The sequence below is a fragment of the Etheostoma cragini genome, chromosome 17 (assembly GCF_013103735.1).
Source record: "Etheostoma cragini isolate CJK2018 chromosome 17, CSU_Ecrag_1.0, whole genome shotgun sequence".
Classification (NCBI taxonomy): Eukaryota; Metazoa; Chordata; class Actinopteri; order Perciformes; family Percidae; genus Etheostoma; species Etheostoma cragini.
This window is the reverse complement of record NC_048423.1, coordinates 18,188,365-18,203,756: the sequence shown is the minus strand read 5'-3', so window position 1 is coordinate 18,203,756 and position 15,392 is coordinate 18,188,365. Positions and strand designations below refer to the sequence as shown.

At 42.6% G+C, this 15,392-nt stretch overlaps 1 protein-coding gene across 3 annotated transcripts in view; it reads right to left on the bottom strand.

Annotated features, from left to right (window-relative positions):
* The window catches only part of cdh23 (cadherin-related 23), a 180,597-nt gene that overhangs the window by 5,268 nt on the left and 159,937 nt on the right, over window positions 1-15,392 (bottom strand). For all 3 annotated transcript variants that reach the window (XM_034899154.1, XM_034899156.1, XM_034899155.1), the window contains 22 exons: window positions 13,076-13,297; window positions 12,859-12,978; window positions 12,105-12,285; window positions 11,891-12,024; window positions 11,496-11,705; window positions 10,219-10,326; window positions 9,415-9,517; window positions 8,871-8,996; window positions 8,578-8,781; window positions 7,895-8,353; window positions 7,644-7,760; window positions 7,316-7,540; window positions 6,915-7,084; window positions 6,619-6,756; window positions 6,236-6,355; window positions 5,646-5,823; window positions 5,173-5,384; window positions 3,944-4,138; window positions 3,747-3,860; window positions 3,486-3,615; window positions 2,920-3,177; window positions 2,670-2,831 (listed from right to left, as the gene is read on the bottom strand). In XM_034899154.1, coding sequence (XP_034755045.1) covers window positions 2,670-2,831; window positions 2,920-3,177; window positions 3,486-3,615; window positions 3,747-3,860; window positions 3,944-4,138; window positions 5,173-5,384; window positions 5,646-5,823; window positions 6,236-6,355; window positions 6,619-6,756; window positions 6,915-7,084; window positions 7,316-7,540; window positions 7,644-7,760; window positions 7,895-8,353; window positions 8,578-8,781; window positions 8,871-8,996; window positions 9,415-9,517; window positions 10,219-10,326; window positions 11,496-11,705; window positions 11,891-12,024; window positions 12,105-12,285; window positions 12,859-12,978; window positions 13,076-13,297 — 3,886 coding nt within the window. The remainder of the gene's footprint in view (window positions 1-2,669; window positions 2,832-2,919; window positions 3,178-3,485; window positions 3,616-3,746; window positions 3,861-3,943; window positions 4,139-5,172; window positions 5,385-5,645; window positions 5,824-6,235; window positions 6,356-6,618; window positions 6,757-6,914; window positions 7,085-7,315; window positions 7,541-7,643; window positions 7,761-7,894; window positions 8,354-8,577; window positions 8,782-8,870; window positions 8,997-9,414; window positions 9,518-10,218; window positions 10,327-11,495; window positions 11,706-11,890; window positions 12,025-12,104; window positions 12,286-12,858; window positions 12,979-13,075; window positions 13,298-15,392) is intronic.

Here is a 15,392-nt window from a genome sequence, read left to right as displayed (position 1 = left end):
ATTGCCAAATTAGTTTTTACAAAGTGAATTAAGACTATCAGCTCCACACAACTCTCTCCGTGTTTCTCAGTGCGGCTATGTTCAGAAGATTGTGGCGTCCGGTGACTTTCCCGTGCAGAAACTCAAGTGAAGATAAATATCTCTTCTGAAGAGTCCATCATGTTTTTTTAATTCTGTGTCCTCCATGGCTAATAACTGCGTGGACGGGCCAACAGTTTGGTTATCATTACTTAGAATTCCTCATGGGTGGGAAACAACTACGCAATTTAGCTTTAACATGTATTAAATATCAATTCATATTATTGATCAGCCTGGTGATATTCCATATTTTTATTATTGCCAACCAATAAAAAAAACAATAACTGTATCTTACTAAGTATAGCCTTTGTATCCAAAGCCTGATACATCTCATTCCGTTGTGTCATACAGCTCTGTCACTACCCAATGTGAGTCGAGTGCAGACGAGAGTTGTCCATGCTGAGATTTAAACGGTTTACGACATGGACTGAAATATACCTTGGTTACCTTGTTTCAAGCCATTCTAGCGTGGTATAGAAAGCCTGCAGCAAGACTCAGCTCAGTTTGTGCCAGTTTTCATTAATATTCAACCAGCTAAGCTGCTTGACTCTGATTGGCTAACAGCTAGCCAATGAGAGCCTGGCAATCAGCACCTTTACCCAGCACAACTGGGCAAGCTCATGAATAGTAATGATGTCAGACTGACCAGCTGTAATTAATTAAGTAATTAATGTAATACCATGATATAACACAGCGTAAACATCAGACAAAATATCCTTGTATGCTGATGATATTCTGTAATTTATATCCCAACTGAAAGTTACTATGCCAAATCTTTGAGCAGTTATTAAGCTATTCAGCACCATCGCTAGATAGAGGAGCAATTGGGGTTAAAGCAAACTGATGCCCTTAAAACTAGAAGATTATAATTGGCTCGGGTCCATTCCTTTTAAGATAACATCAGAAAAATCCATCTGGGAATCATCATTACTAAAAGATTTAGCTTTTAATTTCTTCTCCTTTTAGACAAACTCAAAATAGAATTCAGTTCTGGAGGACTCTTCCATTACCCCTAGTGTTCAGGCCGAATACAATTAAGAGGTTTTTCTCCCACAAATACTTTGCCTCCTCCAAAACATACCAATATTCCTCTCAAGGTCATACTTTAAAAAGTTACACTAGATAGTTCTTCCCTTTGTCTGGGATTATAAATTCCATAGAATAAAAAAAGAACGTTTTTGTAAGTCCAGCTCACACGGAGGACTTGCGCTTCCAAATTTTATAACTTATTATTAGGCTACATCTATCCGTTCCATTGCATCAGTGTTAGATGATACTGCTTTCTTGTTGAGTGGGCTGGAGATTGAGCCAGAGGACAGTCTGCCATAGTCAATCAGGGCTGTAATGTTATCTCTGACTCCTCTTAACAGAACATGTTACAACCTGGTAATGCATGACACAATAAGGACTTGAAAACAGCTATCAAAGAGCTCAGAGCAACCTCTCTCTAGTTGCCAATAGCAGCAAACCTTTCCTTCTCTCCTTCTTGTATAGACATGACTTTTGATATGTGGAAAGAACTTTGTGTTTGTAATGTAGGGGATTTATACTGTATATAGAAGAATCATTTGCATCTTAGCATCAGCTACAACAAAAATTATGGTTTACCCAGACATTTATTTAGATTCTTTCAAGTGAGAAATAATGTAAGAAGACATCTTCCTCAGTTTGAGAAAGCTGGGCCAGATAATGTGGATGCCAGCCTAGGTGAGTTAGTGAGGTCAGATCACAATTTATCCTGTTTATATGGTAAGTTGCAAGAGAGAAGCCGCCCAATACTGCCACTTTTTAAAGTGGATTAGGAAAAGGAGGTGGGTACGAACATAAATAAGGACCTATGGGATTTTAGCCTATAGCCACAAGTGCTCCATAAAGGCATGTCATTGTCTAAAACAGGTTAAAATTCTACATAGGCTACATTATTCTAAAGAAAGACTTCATAGGTTCTTCCCTGAATTCTCTCCTCTTTGTAAAAAATGTTACACTAATGTTAGTGATTTCCTTCATAATTATGTTCTTTGATGCAAAATACAAGGCTCCTGGAGTGAAATCTTTAGTTTCATGTCTAACATGTAAAATATTCAGTGTTTAGTAATCTTAGGGATATCTAAGCAAAGAGACTGACACTGGTACAACAGCACTTTTTGACATATGGAATTCTAAATGCAAATAACTGAATCCTCTTATTCTGGAAAAAGAAAACGGGACCAACACTGAAGACATGGCTCACAGAGATGATGGACACACTCCACCTTGAGGATCCAGTTCATCCTTAAGGACAAACTACAAGACTTTCAGAACTTTTGGCAACCTCTGGAACCTTATCTTACAGGACCAGCAGTATTCTGATTGCAGTCCGGGTTGGGTTATTGGTAGGGATTAGGGCCGCTCATTTATTAGTTTTTGTTTCATTTATTTGTTTTGTTTTATTTTATTTATTTATTTTATTTATTTATCCTTATTTCCCTTCCTTATTTTTGTTTGAATTCTGTAAAAAAGAACAGTAATACAAATTTTGTAACGTGATCTTTTCAATTTAAGCTTCGTAATAAAATATTTGAAACACAAATATTGTACATGAGGGAGCTCACCGATGGTGAAGATGCTGCCAACGTCCTCACTGCCATTGCTCTGTGACTGGAAGTAGCGGATTGTAACAATATGGTATTGAACCAAGCTGTTGTTGCCGATGTCATTATCTATAGCAATGACCTTAATCAGATCGGAGCCCACTTTGGCATTTGCTGCAACCCCTGAAACAAGCAAGCAAAGAGGGAAATTATAGTTTCATATATTATAGTTTAACATAGACCAGTTTACACATACAACCACGCAGATTACCTGCAGTGTATTCCGCCTTAGTGAAGCGTGGTGTCTGGTCATTGATGTCTTGCAGTTCAATGCGGACTTCCAGCAGGCTAGGGTCAAGAGCAGGGTCAAGGGCCTGTGTTGCCCTCTTACCCCTGGGCGGAGTCCAGCTCCTGTTGCTGGAAGCCTTGATGATGATAGAGTAGAACGGGATCTCCTCCCGGTCTAGATCCTTAAGCAACTTCAAGTCTCCAGCTAGACTCAAGCCAAAGTTTCCATCACTGTTTCCGGCTGCAGGAAGAGATGGAAAGGATTTGTACTTAAAATGGAAAAGATAGATGGATCCATAGAGATGTCCTCATTGTTTTCTGGGCTTTGGGAGCAAGAGGACTTTCATCTGACCATACAATGGATACAAGAGCTTCCAGACATGGATCTAAATAAGGAGGAACTCCTTATCCTCTACTCTTAATCTCCAGGATTTTACTTTGGGCCGGTTAATATAAATAATTAAACACAGGGGGAAAAACTTTGCTTTACATTTTTTACATGAACAATAAAATCAAACATGTTGCTGTGTCTCTAGGTCACCGTATTACCTGCAATAAAATAGTAGACAATGGCATTGGAGCCTTCGTCTGCGTCCACAGCTCTGGTTACATTCCCCACCACAGTACCTGGAGGGGAGTGCTCAGGCACTGTCAGCTTCTGATAAGGCAAGCTGCCCCGCTGAGGTGTACACATGCATAAACACGCATAAACACACACACACACATACACAGTTAATATGTTGTATATTTGTACAGTTGTAAATGTACAGATAACCACATTAGGACATTTTCAGACAAGTTCATACTCACCGGTGGCTTAAGGAAGACGGGTTCATTGTCATCAATGTCCAACAGTGCCACCTGCAGAGGCTGTGTTGTCTCGTAAGGCACTGGCTGGCCCATGTCGCGGGCCAAAATGACAAGCTGAGAGGGTGGTTTGCACTCAGTTAGCGCCATACATACCTACACACTTAAGTACATTAACTGCACCCACAAAGTTAACTCACGCTGTGGAGGGCCTGCTTTTCTCTGTCCAGTTTCACAGTAGTTGTGATGACTCCAGACATGGCGTCAATGCGGAAGTTTTCCCAGTCTCTGTTACCTGCTCCAGTCTGCAGGAAGCCATAGCGAACCTCTCCATTCACCCCCTCGTCAGAGTCTGTTGCATGTACCTCGTAAACCGGCAGGCCTGGGGGCTGCTCCTACATGGAGGGCGAAGACTGTCAGTATGTGCTTTCGCAAACCTCTTACTTTGTATCTTAAGGGTTAGGGTTAGGGTTAGGTTGATAGTAACAGAATGGTTTACAGATGGTTTCTAGAACTTAAGTCAAAATCTGGACCTTTTGCCCTGCCGATATTTGGACATATTGCAGTAGAAAAAACATAGGTGTAATTAAGTAACATTAGTCACAGTAACATTAAACCAGGAAGAGGCCACCTAGGGGCAGTGTAAACAAGTAGCAGTTTGTTGCTAAATCAAACAGCTGTGTAACTCAAACACAAGAACTTTGTTTTTTTAATGTTTTTGTTGGTAGACCTATACATCCAACATGCCAAATTGGTATTCGTCACCTTTTGGTATCGTCTTAGCTTACTTGAAACCTCAACGGAGGGGGTACTATAAAAAGCAGCTGTTGGCAGGTGCCAGGGACTTTTTTTCATAATGGAAAACCAAAAAAGGCGAGTAGAGTCAAGGCGAGTCGAGTAGGTACCTTGCAGAGGAAAAACCCCATTAGTCCTCCATAGTGAGGCAGATTCACACAACCCAGCAGCATAAAAGTTACCACAGTGTCAAGATGGGCAACCAAGATTAGTGTCACCAATTCAGCACGCAACCAAATGTTTCCCCTTCTGTTTTTGAGTAATGCTGTTGACAGATGGCCAGAAAAGTGTTTTCGCAGAACATTATCACACTAAAGTTGACCTGTGGGATATAAAATGTAATCCCTTTATCGTGTTATCCTATTAGAAATTTGTGTTAAATGCTTTGTATAATCAAAAAACGCATTTTGTGAGGTCACAGTGACTTTGACCTTTGAACTCCAAAATCTAGTTCATCCTTGGGTCCAAGTGGACGTCTGTGGCAAATATGAGAAGACTCTGTCCAGGGGAGAATGAGATGTACTGTGCACATGTACGGACAATCTGAAAACATACTGCCTAATGGAGGAAAAGAATGCTACAATCACACAAAGAGAAGACAACCATAACATGTGCAACACATTAATGCCGATACCTCTGAGATATGAATGATGGTTCCATTGGCGGGCCTGACAAACACTGGTCTGTTGTCATTGACGTCTATGACTGTAATTATCAGGTCTGCAGTGCCCCACAGGGGAGGACGCCCCTGGTCTGTAGCCACCACTGTCAGGTTGAAACGTTCAGTAGACTGGAGCAGACGGCGAGAACGTACCAGCCCCGTGTTTGGATCCAGGGAGAACGCATCTAAAAAGACAGAGAAAGATCAGGTCTAACTATAGATATGAATGCTGAACCATACACTGCCCCACACATGCCCTTTCAAAGTTTGAGCAACATTCTTACCACTAAAAATGTAATAAATAAGAACAACAACGTGGATAGCTATTGGAGAACTTAATGCTGAATTGTATTGTAATAAGGTGGATGATTATACTTTAAAAGACCAGTTCATTCCGAATATTCAGTTAGGTGACCCTACTGAGGCTTATATTAGTATATTCCTACCTGAATAGGCTCCCAGCATGCTGTAAAGTACTGCTCCATTTTCTCCTTCATCCAGGTCAATAGCCTTTACAGTGATAACAGATGTTCCACTGGGCTCGTTCTCAAACACGCTGGTGCTGAACACTTGCTCCGTAAAACGTGGACGATAATCGTTGACATCGAGAACTGTCACCAGGACCTGGACATACGTCGACAGGCAGATCAAGTTTCAAACACAGAATATTCTTGACGCAAGGTTACAGAATAGAAAAGCTCACGTAGAACCCGAACAGTACATCGGCATGTTTCAGCTTATCACATACTGCCAACCGTGTATATGTCCTCAACTAAGAAACAGAAATGCAAAAGATATGTTTGACCCAATTTAAGGATTACCTAAATTCAAGGTTTGTTTATGTTATATGTCATGTTGTCTGACATACTTTCGTTAAACTCTAAAAAACATGGATAAGTACCTGTCTCTAAAGGTCATAATTGGTGTGTCCTAATTCATGTTTATTGGCATTTTCACAACCTGAAGTATTTGCTCACATAATTTCAAACTCTCATTAACAAGATTTTCTTGTATTATTACAGCCAGTGGTCTCTACCTGGACAGAATTTTCTCGTCTGTTGTTGGAGCTGCCGCCAGGGTTGTCCCGGGCAACAGCCGTTAAAGTGTAGTGATCCTTTGTCTCTCTGTCCAGAGGAGAAAGGATGCTGATCTCTCCCTGACACGGAGGAGAGGGAATGATTAGGAAGGAAGTACAGGCTGACTGGGAGTGGTTGTTGAATCAAGACATTTATTTGAGTGCGTGACAGAATTGGAGCAAGGAGGGCAAATATGTGGATTGTCTTTATCTTTAGCATGCTTTGTTTAAACTTTCATTTCCAGACAGGAAGACAGTCACTGGGGACACCCAGCTCTGATAGGGAGTAGGGGGTAGTTGGGATGGCTAATGGAGCTGTTGCGCAAGTGTACAGGTTAACTCACAGTGGATGGTTTAATGGCAAACTTGCCTTCCCCGTCTACCAGGCTGTACTCAATGACGGCAAAGAGGCCAGAGTCAGCATCTGTAGCTCTGACACGAATTATGTTGGTGCCGAGGTTCACATTCTCAAACACAGGCACCTACAAACAGACGAAGACGCATATTGAACAATTTTTTTTATATAGCACATCCCAAGAAACAGAACTTAAAAATTCTAAATTAATATTGCCTTTTTAAGCAGCACGCTTCAATTCTGCTTTGGTGGGTGCAATTTGTTTCTTGATATTCTGTTCAGTACCTGATATGAGGGTTGTAGGAAGACTGGGTTATTGTCATTTACGTCCACTATGCGCAGATAAACTGGCAGCTCCGTTATCCTGGGAGGGCTGCCTTGGTCCTGGGCCCGAATGGTGAAATTCAGCCACTGCACCTGCTCGAAATCCACCGTCTGGTTGGCTACAATCTTACCTGAGACATTTGTAACATTAATACAGTTAAGATTTATCGGGCGCATACTAATCTTCAACATTTACATGACAACAAGCAAGGAATGCCAAAGTAATACACTTTTTGTGAAACTTGTCTTAAATGAAAGAAAAATTTACTTTATATTTACAGTGTTTGTGAATTGGAACATTTGCTCACTACTGTTGATGTTTTAGCCTACAGCTGCTTGCTGATGTGTGCTGTTGATCATACCAGTGGAAGGGTCCTCCAGTCTAACGTATCCCCCACGGGGCAGGTTGAGCAGCTGGTAGAAGACCTGGCCGTTGGGACCTTTATCCGGGTCCACAGCTGTTACTGACAGCAGTGTTGTGCCTGGCTGGGCTCCTTCTAAAATCTGCTCCGTGAAGTTGGACACTCCAAAGGGCCGGAAGCGAGGGGCATTGTCATTTACATCCAACACGTTGATGGTTAGTCTTGCTGTAGAGGAGAAGGTCACAATTGAGCAGAGAGATACAGAGTGAAAGTATCTTACTGAATGTATGAAACTGAAGATAAGTTTCATGTTGGAAAATGGACTTACCGTTGGGAACACTGACTGACTTGTCAATGACTTCACTGGCGTTGTCATGGACAGACACAATGATCTCAAATGTAGCTACCAGCTCTCTGTTAAGTGTGTTGCGTACAAATACTGCACCTGAAAATCCACCAAAACACATGTCTATGTATTTTCCAAAAGGTAAGACCCGATGTATTGGCTTCCTATCATCATCAGTCAAAATTAAACTTTGTAGATCAAGAAACTGAATTAAGGTGAGATCCATGCCTCACCAGTGTGTAAGTCAATGCCAAAAGACCCCTGCAGGCCTGCAACTGGATTGTTCCCATCATCCTTTGCTTCCACTGAGATGATGTAATACTCGAGACGGGGATATAGATCAGGGTCCTCGGCGGTCAACGTGGCCACCACAACACCTGGCGGTGTGGACTCGTTGACGTTTATCATGGTTATAGGCTCTATAAAACGGGGTCGTGAGTCATTTACATCATCCAGGATGACTGTCAGGGTGGCCGTGCCAGACAAAGAGGGTGTGCCACGATCAGTTGCCATGACAACCAGGCGGTAGGACCCACGCTCTTCTCGATCAAGGGTGGTGTTGCCCACCAAGACAGCACCAGAGAGCGAGTCCACCACGAAGCGGTCCTGAGCGCCACTCTCCAGCCGATACATCAGCCAACCATTAGAGCCAGAATCAGCGTCGGTGGCGGACAGCTGAGTCACCACCACACCTGGAAGACAGCCACAATCACACAGACACACAAACACACAAACACACACACACACACACACACACACACACACAAAGTGCATATAATTGTAGGAAGGAACTTTAAATTGTCAAGCCAGTATACTATTGTGTCAGTCACAACTTGTTGCTGAAGCTGTTGAATGTGGATTACACGCAAGTCATATTGCTTCTAGTCCACTTATACACACAGATCCTTGCACTCACCAGTGGGGCTGTTCTCAGGGATGCGAACAGTGAAACTGGATGGGCTGAAGACAGGGGGGTTGTCATTCTGGTCCAGGATGGTAACTGTGAGAGGGACACTGCTGTTTAAACCTCCTATGTCCTCCCCGACCACGAACAACTCTATCCGAGGCTCCTGGAATGCTTCACGGTCCAACTTTGCCCCCTGACGCACACGAATCACACCTAGAGGGAGATACAGAGACTTTAAAAAATTGCATTGCAGTCATTTACATTTCTCTCTATGTCTATTTGCTGAGGAGTTCTACTGTTACCAGAAACAGCATCCACAGTAAAGAGGTCCAACCTGGCTCCCAGCAGGCGGTACTTCACCACAGCATTGGGTCCAATGTCTTTATCCTCAGCCAGAACTGGCCCATTTAACACTGTTACAGTACTGCCTAAAGAAGGGGATAAATAAGTAAAATGATTAGATTAGAATTTGTTTAAACTGCATCAGAAAGCCTATATCAGCTGTAAATTAGGTAAATTTGACTTGAGATTAGTCTTGGGGAAAGCAAGTGTGGCTTCCTGTCACTGATAACAGCCAAGACAATGGTAAATGTTGCTGCCACTATAAATCTGATAATCAAGAGACTTCATTCTGTTATATTCTGCATCTAAATAATCAAACTGACTGCGTGAAAAACTTGAAACAAAATGTCACTGAACATAAGCCATTTGTAAACAAAGTCAGGAAGTGGGGGAGACAGTGTTAAATAGTACTTTGGCACGAGGCCCTGTGCTGTAGTTTCAGATCACCCCCACTCAAGAGAAAAGAGAGAGAAAGAGAGACAGACACACCAGCTTGAGTGCTACCTGCTGCAGAGTTCTCTGTGATCTCAGCCCTGTAGCTGGTCATGGTGAATGTAGGCCTGTTGTCATTCTCATCCAGAATGGTGATCACCAGGAGGTCTGAATCCTGGTGGTGTGGGAGGAGGAAGAAACAATAATATGAGGATTATATGGTATAAAGTAAAGCTCAGAATAGAGCCGGAAAGAGTGAGGAGGAGAGAAAAATAAGTTGATCAGCCCTTGAAGAAGTACATTTCTACAAAGAACTGCTCTGTTACAAAGAAATCAGAATGGACAGGTTTTTCAATTGTTGTGTTGTGCACACGCCACTCATCAGCAGGCTGTTCTCACACTGCTGGTGGTTGTATTTTTTGCATTTCTGTGTTAGAAACGTTTCCCATGTCTCCCACAGAGGCGATGAGAAGGCCATACTCTTTTTATAGAAAAACCTTGCAGTTTGGGTATGTGCATGTGATTCACATTGTTAGTGATGTACAGGACATGTAGGGCCGTGCATCCCAGCAAAAAACTACAACAATCCTTGATCACAGTTTACCAGCCTCAACCACAAATTGACCGCATAAAAAAAGGTATCCTGTAACGCTCTAATTTTCTGAAATGAACTTCCAGTGTAGACAGTCTTCTGTTGAGTACTGTGCATTGATTGACTTAAAGCAATGTCATTATGCTAAAAGCTCTTGGGAAAATATGTAAAATTAATCCAAATTTTTACATTTTATTGCCCATTTTGTGGCTGCCATTGAGCACTGCCAATGTAGAAACATGTGTGAACGCTTGCAGTATGTGTGCACAGGAGAGTGGGACTACCCTGCGAGTGATGCGGGGGTTCTCGGGGTTGTCTTTGACAGTGATGGTGAGTCTGTACTCAGCCACTCGCTCTCTGTCCAAGGGTCTGTTCACCTTCACCACACCTGTCTGACAGACACAGAGAGGAAGAGGGAAGATGAGTGGCGTTTAGACATTCAGTCTCAGTATGACAGTATGTTTTATTATATATTACCTGTGTGCCACTGGTATTAGTAGTACTAGTGCTAGTATTGGCGTTTTTCCATTACTTGGTACCTGATCAACTTGCCTCGACTTTACTCGGCCCATTATGAAAAAAAAGTACCTGATACTAGCTAACAGGTATTATTTAGTACCACCTCCATCGAGGTTCTAAGCGAGCTGAGGTGATACCAAAAGGTGACGTAAAATCCTGCAGACTACTGATTGGTCGGACAGAATCGTCACTAATCATTACTAGTGACAGACAGGGGTGTCCTGCACAAACCTGCCCATAGTTTAGCGTTTTTTTAGTTTTTTTTGCTGCATCCACCTTCTTTTGAAACTAAATTTGTCCTCTGGCTGTCGCAACAGCCACATGCCGAGAATCAAAAAAGACAGACCTTCAATGTTCCTTGTACGTGCGTCGCATCAGGTCACGGCACGTTCCTTCAGCGTTGCAATGGAAAATTGAGGAGGGGGCAGGGAGGGGGAGTGGAGTCGAGTCAAGCCGAGGAGAGCTGGTACTAGCAGTGGGTCAGCGCCATAAATGTCACTTCACTTTCCCTTCTCTGAAGGACATGCAATATTTGTATACTCTGTAGGACATTTAAGCTGTAAATCCACAAATGTGTATGCGGCCAACATCTGCTCATCTGTAATTATATGTGTAGCAAGGCTGTACAAGTGGTAAGTGCAGACTGTAGATGAAAGGGCATGATCAAATCTGGGAGCTGCTAGTCCCAATACTCACACTTCTTCTCCTATGCTTCCCTTTTTTAAACCACCTGCCCCACCTTTACCACATCAGTAAGTCAAATTCCTCAATTTTCTACTTAAAGAGTAACTTAACAGCATGATGGCAATCAGTGTTTTGCGGCCCCAGTTTCAAGCCTATTTTACCCCTGAACACCCAGCATCATTATTGGTTATGCTCTGTTGAACCTGTAACCACACATAATAGTGATGTAACCATGTCCTGGAGAACACCTTTACTTCACTAAAGCATGGTGAAATGTTAAACCACTGAAGGACAGCAAAGACAATTTTTTCAGGGGGTGTAAAGTCACTCTTTAAACAGCCCCACGCCTTTATCTCACTGTGTCACTTATGTAGAAGGCTCCATCCTGGTTGCCATCGGTGATGTTATACGTAAGCAGCGCGTTCCGTCCACTGTCTGCGTCTTGCGCTTGGACTTGGGCCACAGAGGTGTGTATGATGGCGCCTTCACTAACACTGGTATTGGAAGGCAGGTTCAGGAGGACTGGGTCATTGTCGTTGATGTCTTGTACACTGACCCCCACCACGACCTGAAGAAAACACGCCAAGACAAAAAGAAAACTTCTAACATATGCCTCCAAACAATAAGTACTTGTTGATTGTCTGTAGGCCAAATAAACATAGCATTTGTGCCACACAGATCCTGATTGCTCAAGAGAATATGGTGAGTGTATGTGCCTGCTTGCATGTGTGTGTTTGTGTTCTAGAGTCCCACCGAGCTGTTGCGAGATGGGGTTCCCAGGTCTCGGGCTGTGACAGTGATGTTATAGAAGGCTGTTGTCTCTCTGTCCAGCTCTACGTCCTTCCTTACCCGAAGCTCGCCCTCCACTGGAGAAACCATGAACTCATCTGACAGAAAAACAGAGGCTCAGAGACACATAAGAAGAATTTAATAGTATTTCACTCCCACAGAACAATGCAATACTAACTCCGGGGGTCTCCACGGGTAATGCTGTACTCCACTTTGCCATTTAGGCCAGAGTCTTCATCACTGGCTCTGAGAGTCCAGACTCGAGGTCCTGGCTGGCCCTCAGCCACCTCAAAGGGTCCCTCATAGGCTCTTGGGAAAGTGGGTGTCACATCGTTCACATCTAGAACATTTACCAGCACCTAAAGAAGGAGGGAGAGGGAGATTTTAACACATCTGGTATAAAGGGGAAAGAGGCAGATCACCAAAAACAATCCTAGTTCACAGTAAAGTTGTTTTCCACATGCAGATTTGACATGCATGGCTACCTAACCACTATATCATAAAACATTTCCAAAGAAAAATCAGAGGTTTCCACACTTAAATTGGACATCAAATTCCCACTTTGAGATTTGGATACAAATCTTCATTTCCACAAACACTCATCATAGAGTTTTACTCTGCATGTGAAGTAGTGACAATGTGAAGGATGTAGAAAGGCAAACAAACTCATGTGGACATATAAGGATGGATTTTGACTGGCCAACAGTCCAAAGGTCAACATTTATTATATTAAATAGAGAAAAACAGAAAATCACCCCACTGGAGGAGCTGGAGCAGCACATGCTTAGAGTTTTTGCTCTGCAGATACAGACACCACCACACTTCAAGTATGTCATAAGTGATGATTGAGAGGGATTACGTCTCTATGAGCCTATACATTAATTATTACAAAAATTCTGCTTAACAAGAGTGTGTCTAATTTGAATAATTACTGTTGTTCTAGATGTCAAGCGAAGAGCAGGATTTGGACATTGGTCCGTAGCTGTGACAACCAATACGTAGTGCCCGTTGCTGATCTCGTAGTCCAGCTCCTTTACGGCTGTAATCCTCCCCTAAATGAACACACATACATATTATACACAGAAGATTGATGTATGGTTGTTTTGCAGCTGCTTGTAACACTACAGTATAGCAGTTATCATGTCTTACCGTGATGCTGTTTATATTAAAGGTCTGGATCAGGTTTCCTTGCACAATGGCATATTGCAAGGTGCCGTTCAGACCTTCATCTGGGTCAATGGCCTTTACCGTGGCGATGGTGGCACCCACTGTGTCTGGACCCTCGCTCAAAACTGTGACGTACTCCTCCTCAGGAAACTCTGGGGCATTATCGTTCTCATCCACAATGTTAACATTAATGGTGGTTGAGGTCTGTGTGAGAAACAGAGGGACAAACAGAAGCGTCTACTATTTATGGCTAATTTTATGAAACTCTGCTGACAATATGAGTTTCTTTTCCAGCATACGGTGTCAGCTGGACCTGAAAGTCAGTATGCATTTGATCCATCCATTTATCTTCATCCACTCCCCACGATACCGGGTCGCGGGGGCAGCAGCTCCAGCAGGGGACCCCAAACTTTCCAGAGCCACATCAACCAGCTCCAACTGGGGGATCCCGAGGCGTTCCCAGGCCAGTTTGGAGACATAATCTCTCCACCTAGTCCTGGGTCTTCCCCGAGGCCTCTGTTCAGCTGAACGTGCCTGAAACACCTCCCTAGGGAGGCGCCCAGGAGGCATCCTCACCAGATGCCTGAACACGCCTGCCACCCTCCAGAGGAAACCCACTTTGGCCGCTTGTACCCTGTATGTATGCATTTGATCTTGTAGTCCATTTATTATTATAATGTTATGAAAGATCCTACTGTGATTTTTCATCATGTTAAAAAAGCAAAGCTCAAGCACAAAAGGCCAAACCTACAACACTCACATCCAGATGGTCTGGTAATGATGACCGTTGTTATTTATAATATTGATTAAATAACAATGTATCTGTTACATCATAATTCATCAAAACACCTGCTTTTCTTCACCTCGTGCAACAGCCACTCCTTTATACAGTATTTACATAGTGTGACTAATAAGATCTTCTCAGAGAGAAAACATACAGGTATTTTACAGGTATTGCTGTTTTCATTTATGAGTTCATGTGGCATGTAATATTAGTTAGTTTGCAATATTAGTTAGTAATTTAACATGGGACAATAGGACCTTGTTTTGCACCAGACAAAAGGAGCAAATATCATATGAGAACCAAAAGGAAATCTTCATCGAAAGTAAGGCAGAGAATAGATGATGCAAGGTAGCAAAAGTATTATTGTGTGAAAAGGTGGCGTGTTGAGTTAATTCCTGCTCCACCAGTCGGACCTCCTAATGATCCCCTCCCTGTTCCCCTCCCGGTTCTTCTAAAAAAATGGACCAACTGACTTGCACCCTCAGGCTGTGGCAGTTAAAGAGGCCGTTTGAATATCACAATGGTGATTCCCGAATGAGCTGTAAGCAGTGTGTGTGTGTGTGTGTGTGTGTGTGTGTGTGTGTGTGTGTGTGTGTGTGTGTGTGTGTGTGTGTTTATTTATGTGTTAGAGAGTGAAAGATGGCAAACAATCAAAACTAAAAACTTAAACATGTATACAGGTGATCCATACCCCGCAGCGACAAGGCACCTGACATCGCTCTATTTGTGCATGTACAGGTTCTGGGCACGTGTGTGTATTTCTAGCCAGAGTGTCATGTGTTTAATAACTAACAACAAAGTGAAAACTAAATTATTTCCCCTTGCGGGATCAGTAAAGTATGTCTAAATCTTAACATAAAATATGCTATATTCAATTGTATAGTAATACATTTTAACCATGTTAACTTGGCTATACTATCCAAGCAAATCATTAAAGTGCACTGATTCTGCACATGAACACCAGTTTACTAGTCTTGGGGCAGCCTGTAAAACCACTTTTATAAAGTCTCTTGTGGCTCTGGAGGAGCTTTGTAAAGTCTGAGAAAATTCCCCTTGTGATGTCAGCAATGTTTTCTCAGCTTGTGTGTACAGGAAGAATTTGGTTTGAAACTGGGTACTTGGTGTTTACAATAAATGGGCATCTAACAGATGTGGGTCAAATGAAAGACATTATCGAGTTGCATTATGGGAAATGTAGGAGGTAGTGCAATCCATAAAGGTACGTCACAATATCTCTTGCTTTGCTTAAGCAATTTAGTTAATTTTTAAATCTATCTCTCATTGTACCCCATCTTAATGGAAGTAGAATACTAATCTGCCATGGCCTTCTAACATTTGTTTTGTTGTTTTTATACATTACTTATTTTGGTGATAGATACTTCCTCACTGATGTACTCAAACGGGTGGAGAACAGAGAGAGAGAGAGACAGAGAGAGTAGGAGAGAGAGAGTAGGAGAGAGAGAGAGAGTAGGAGAGAGAGAGAGTAGGAGAGAGAGAGAGAGAGTAGGAGAGAGA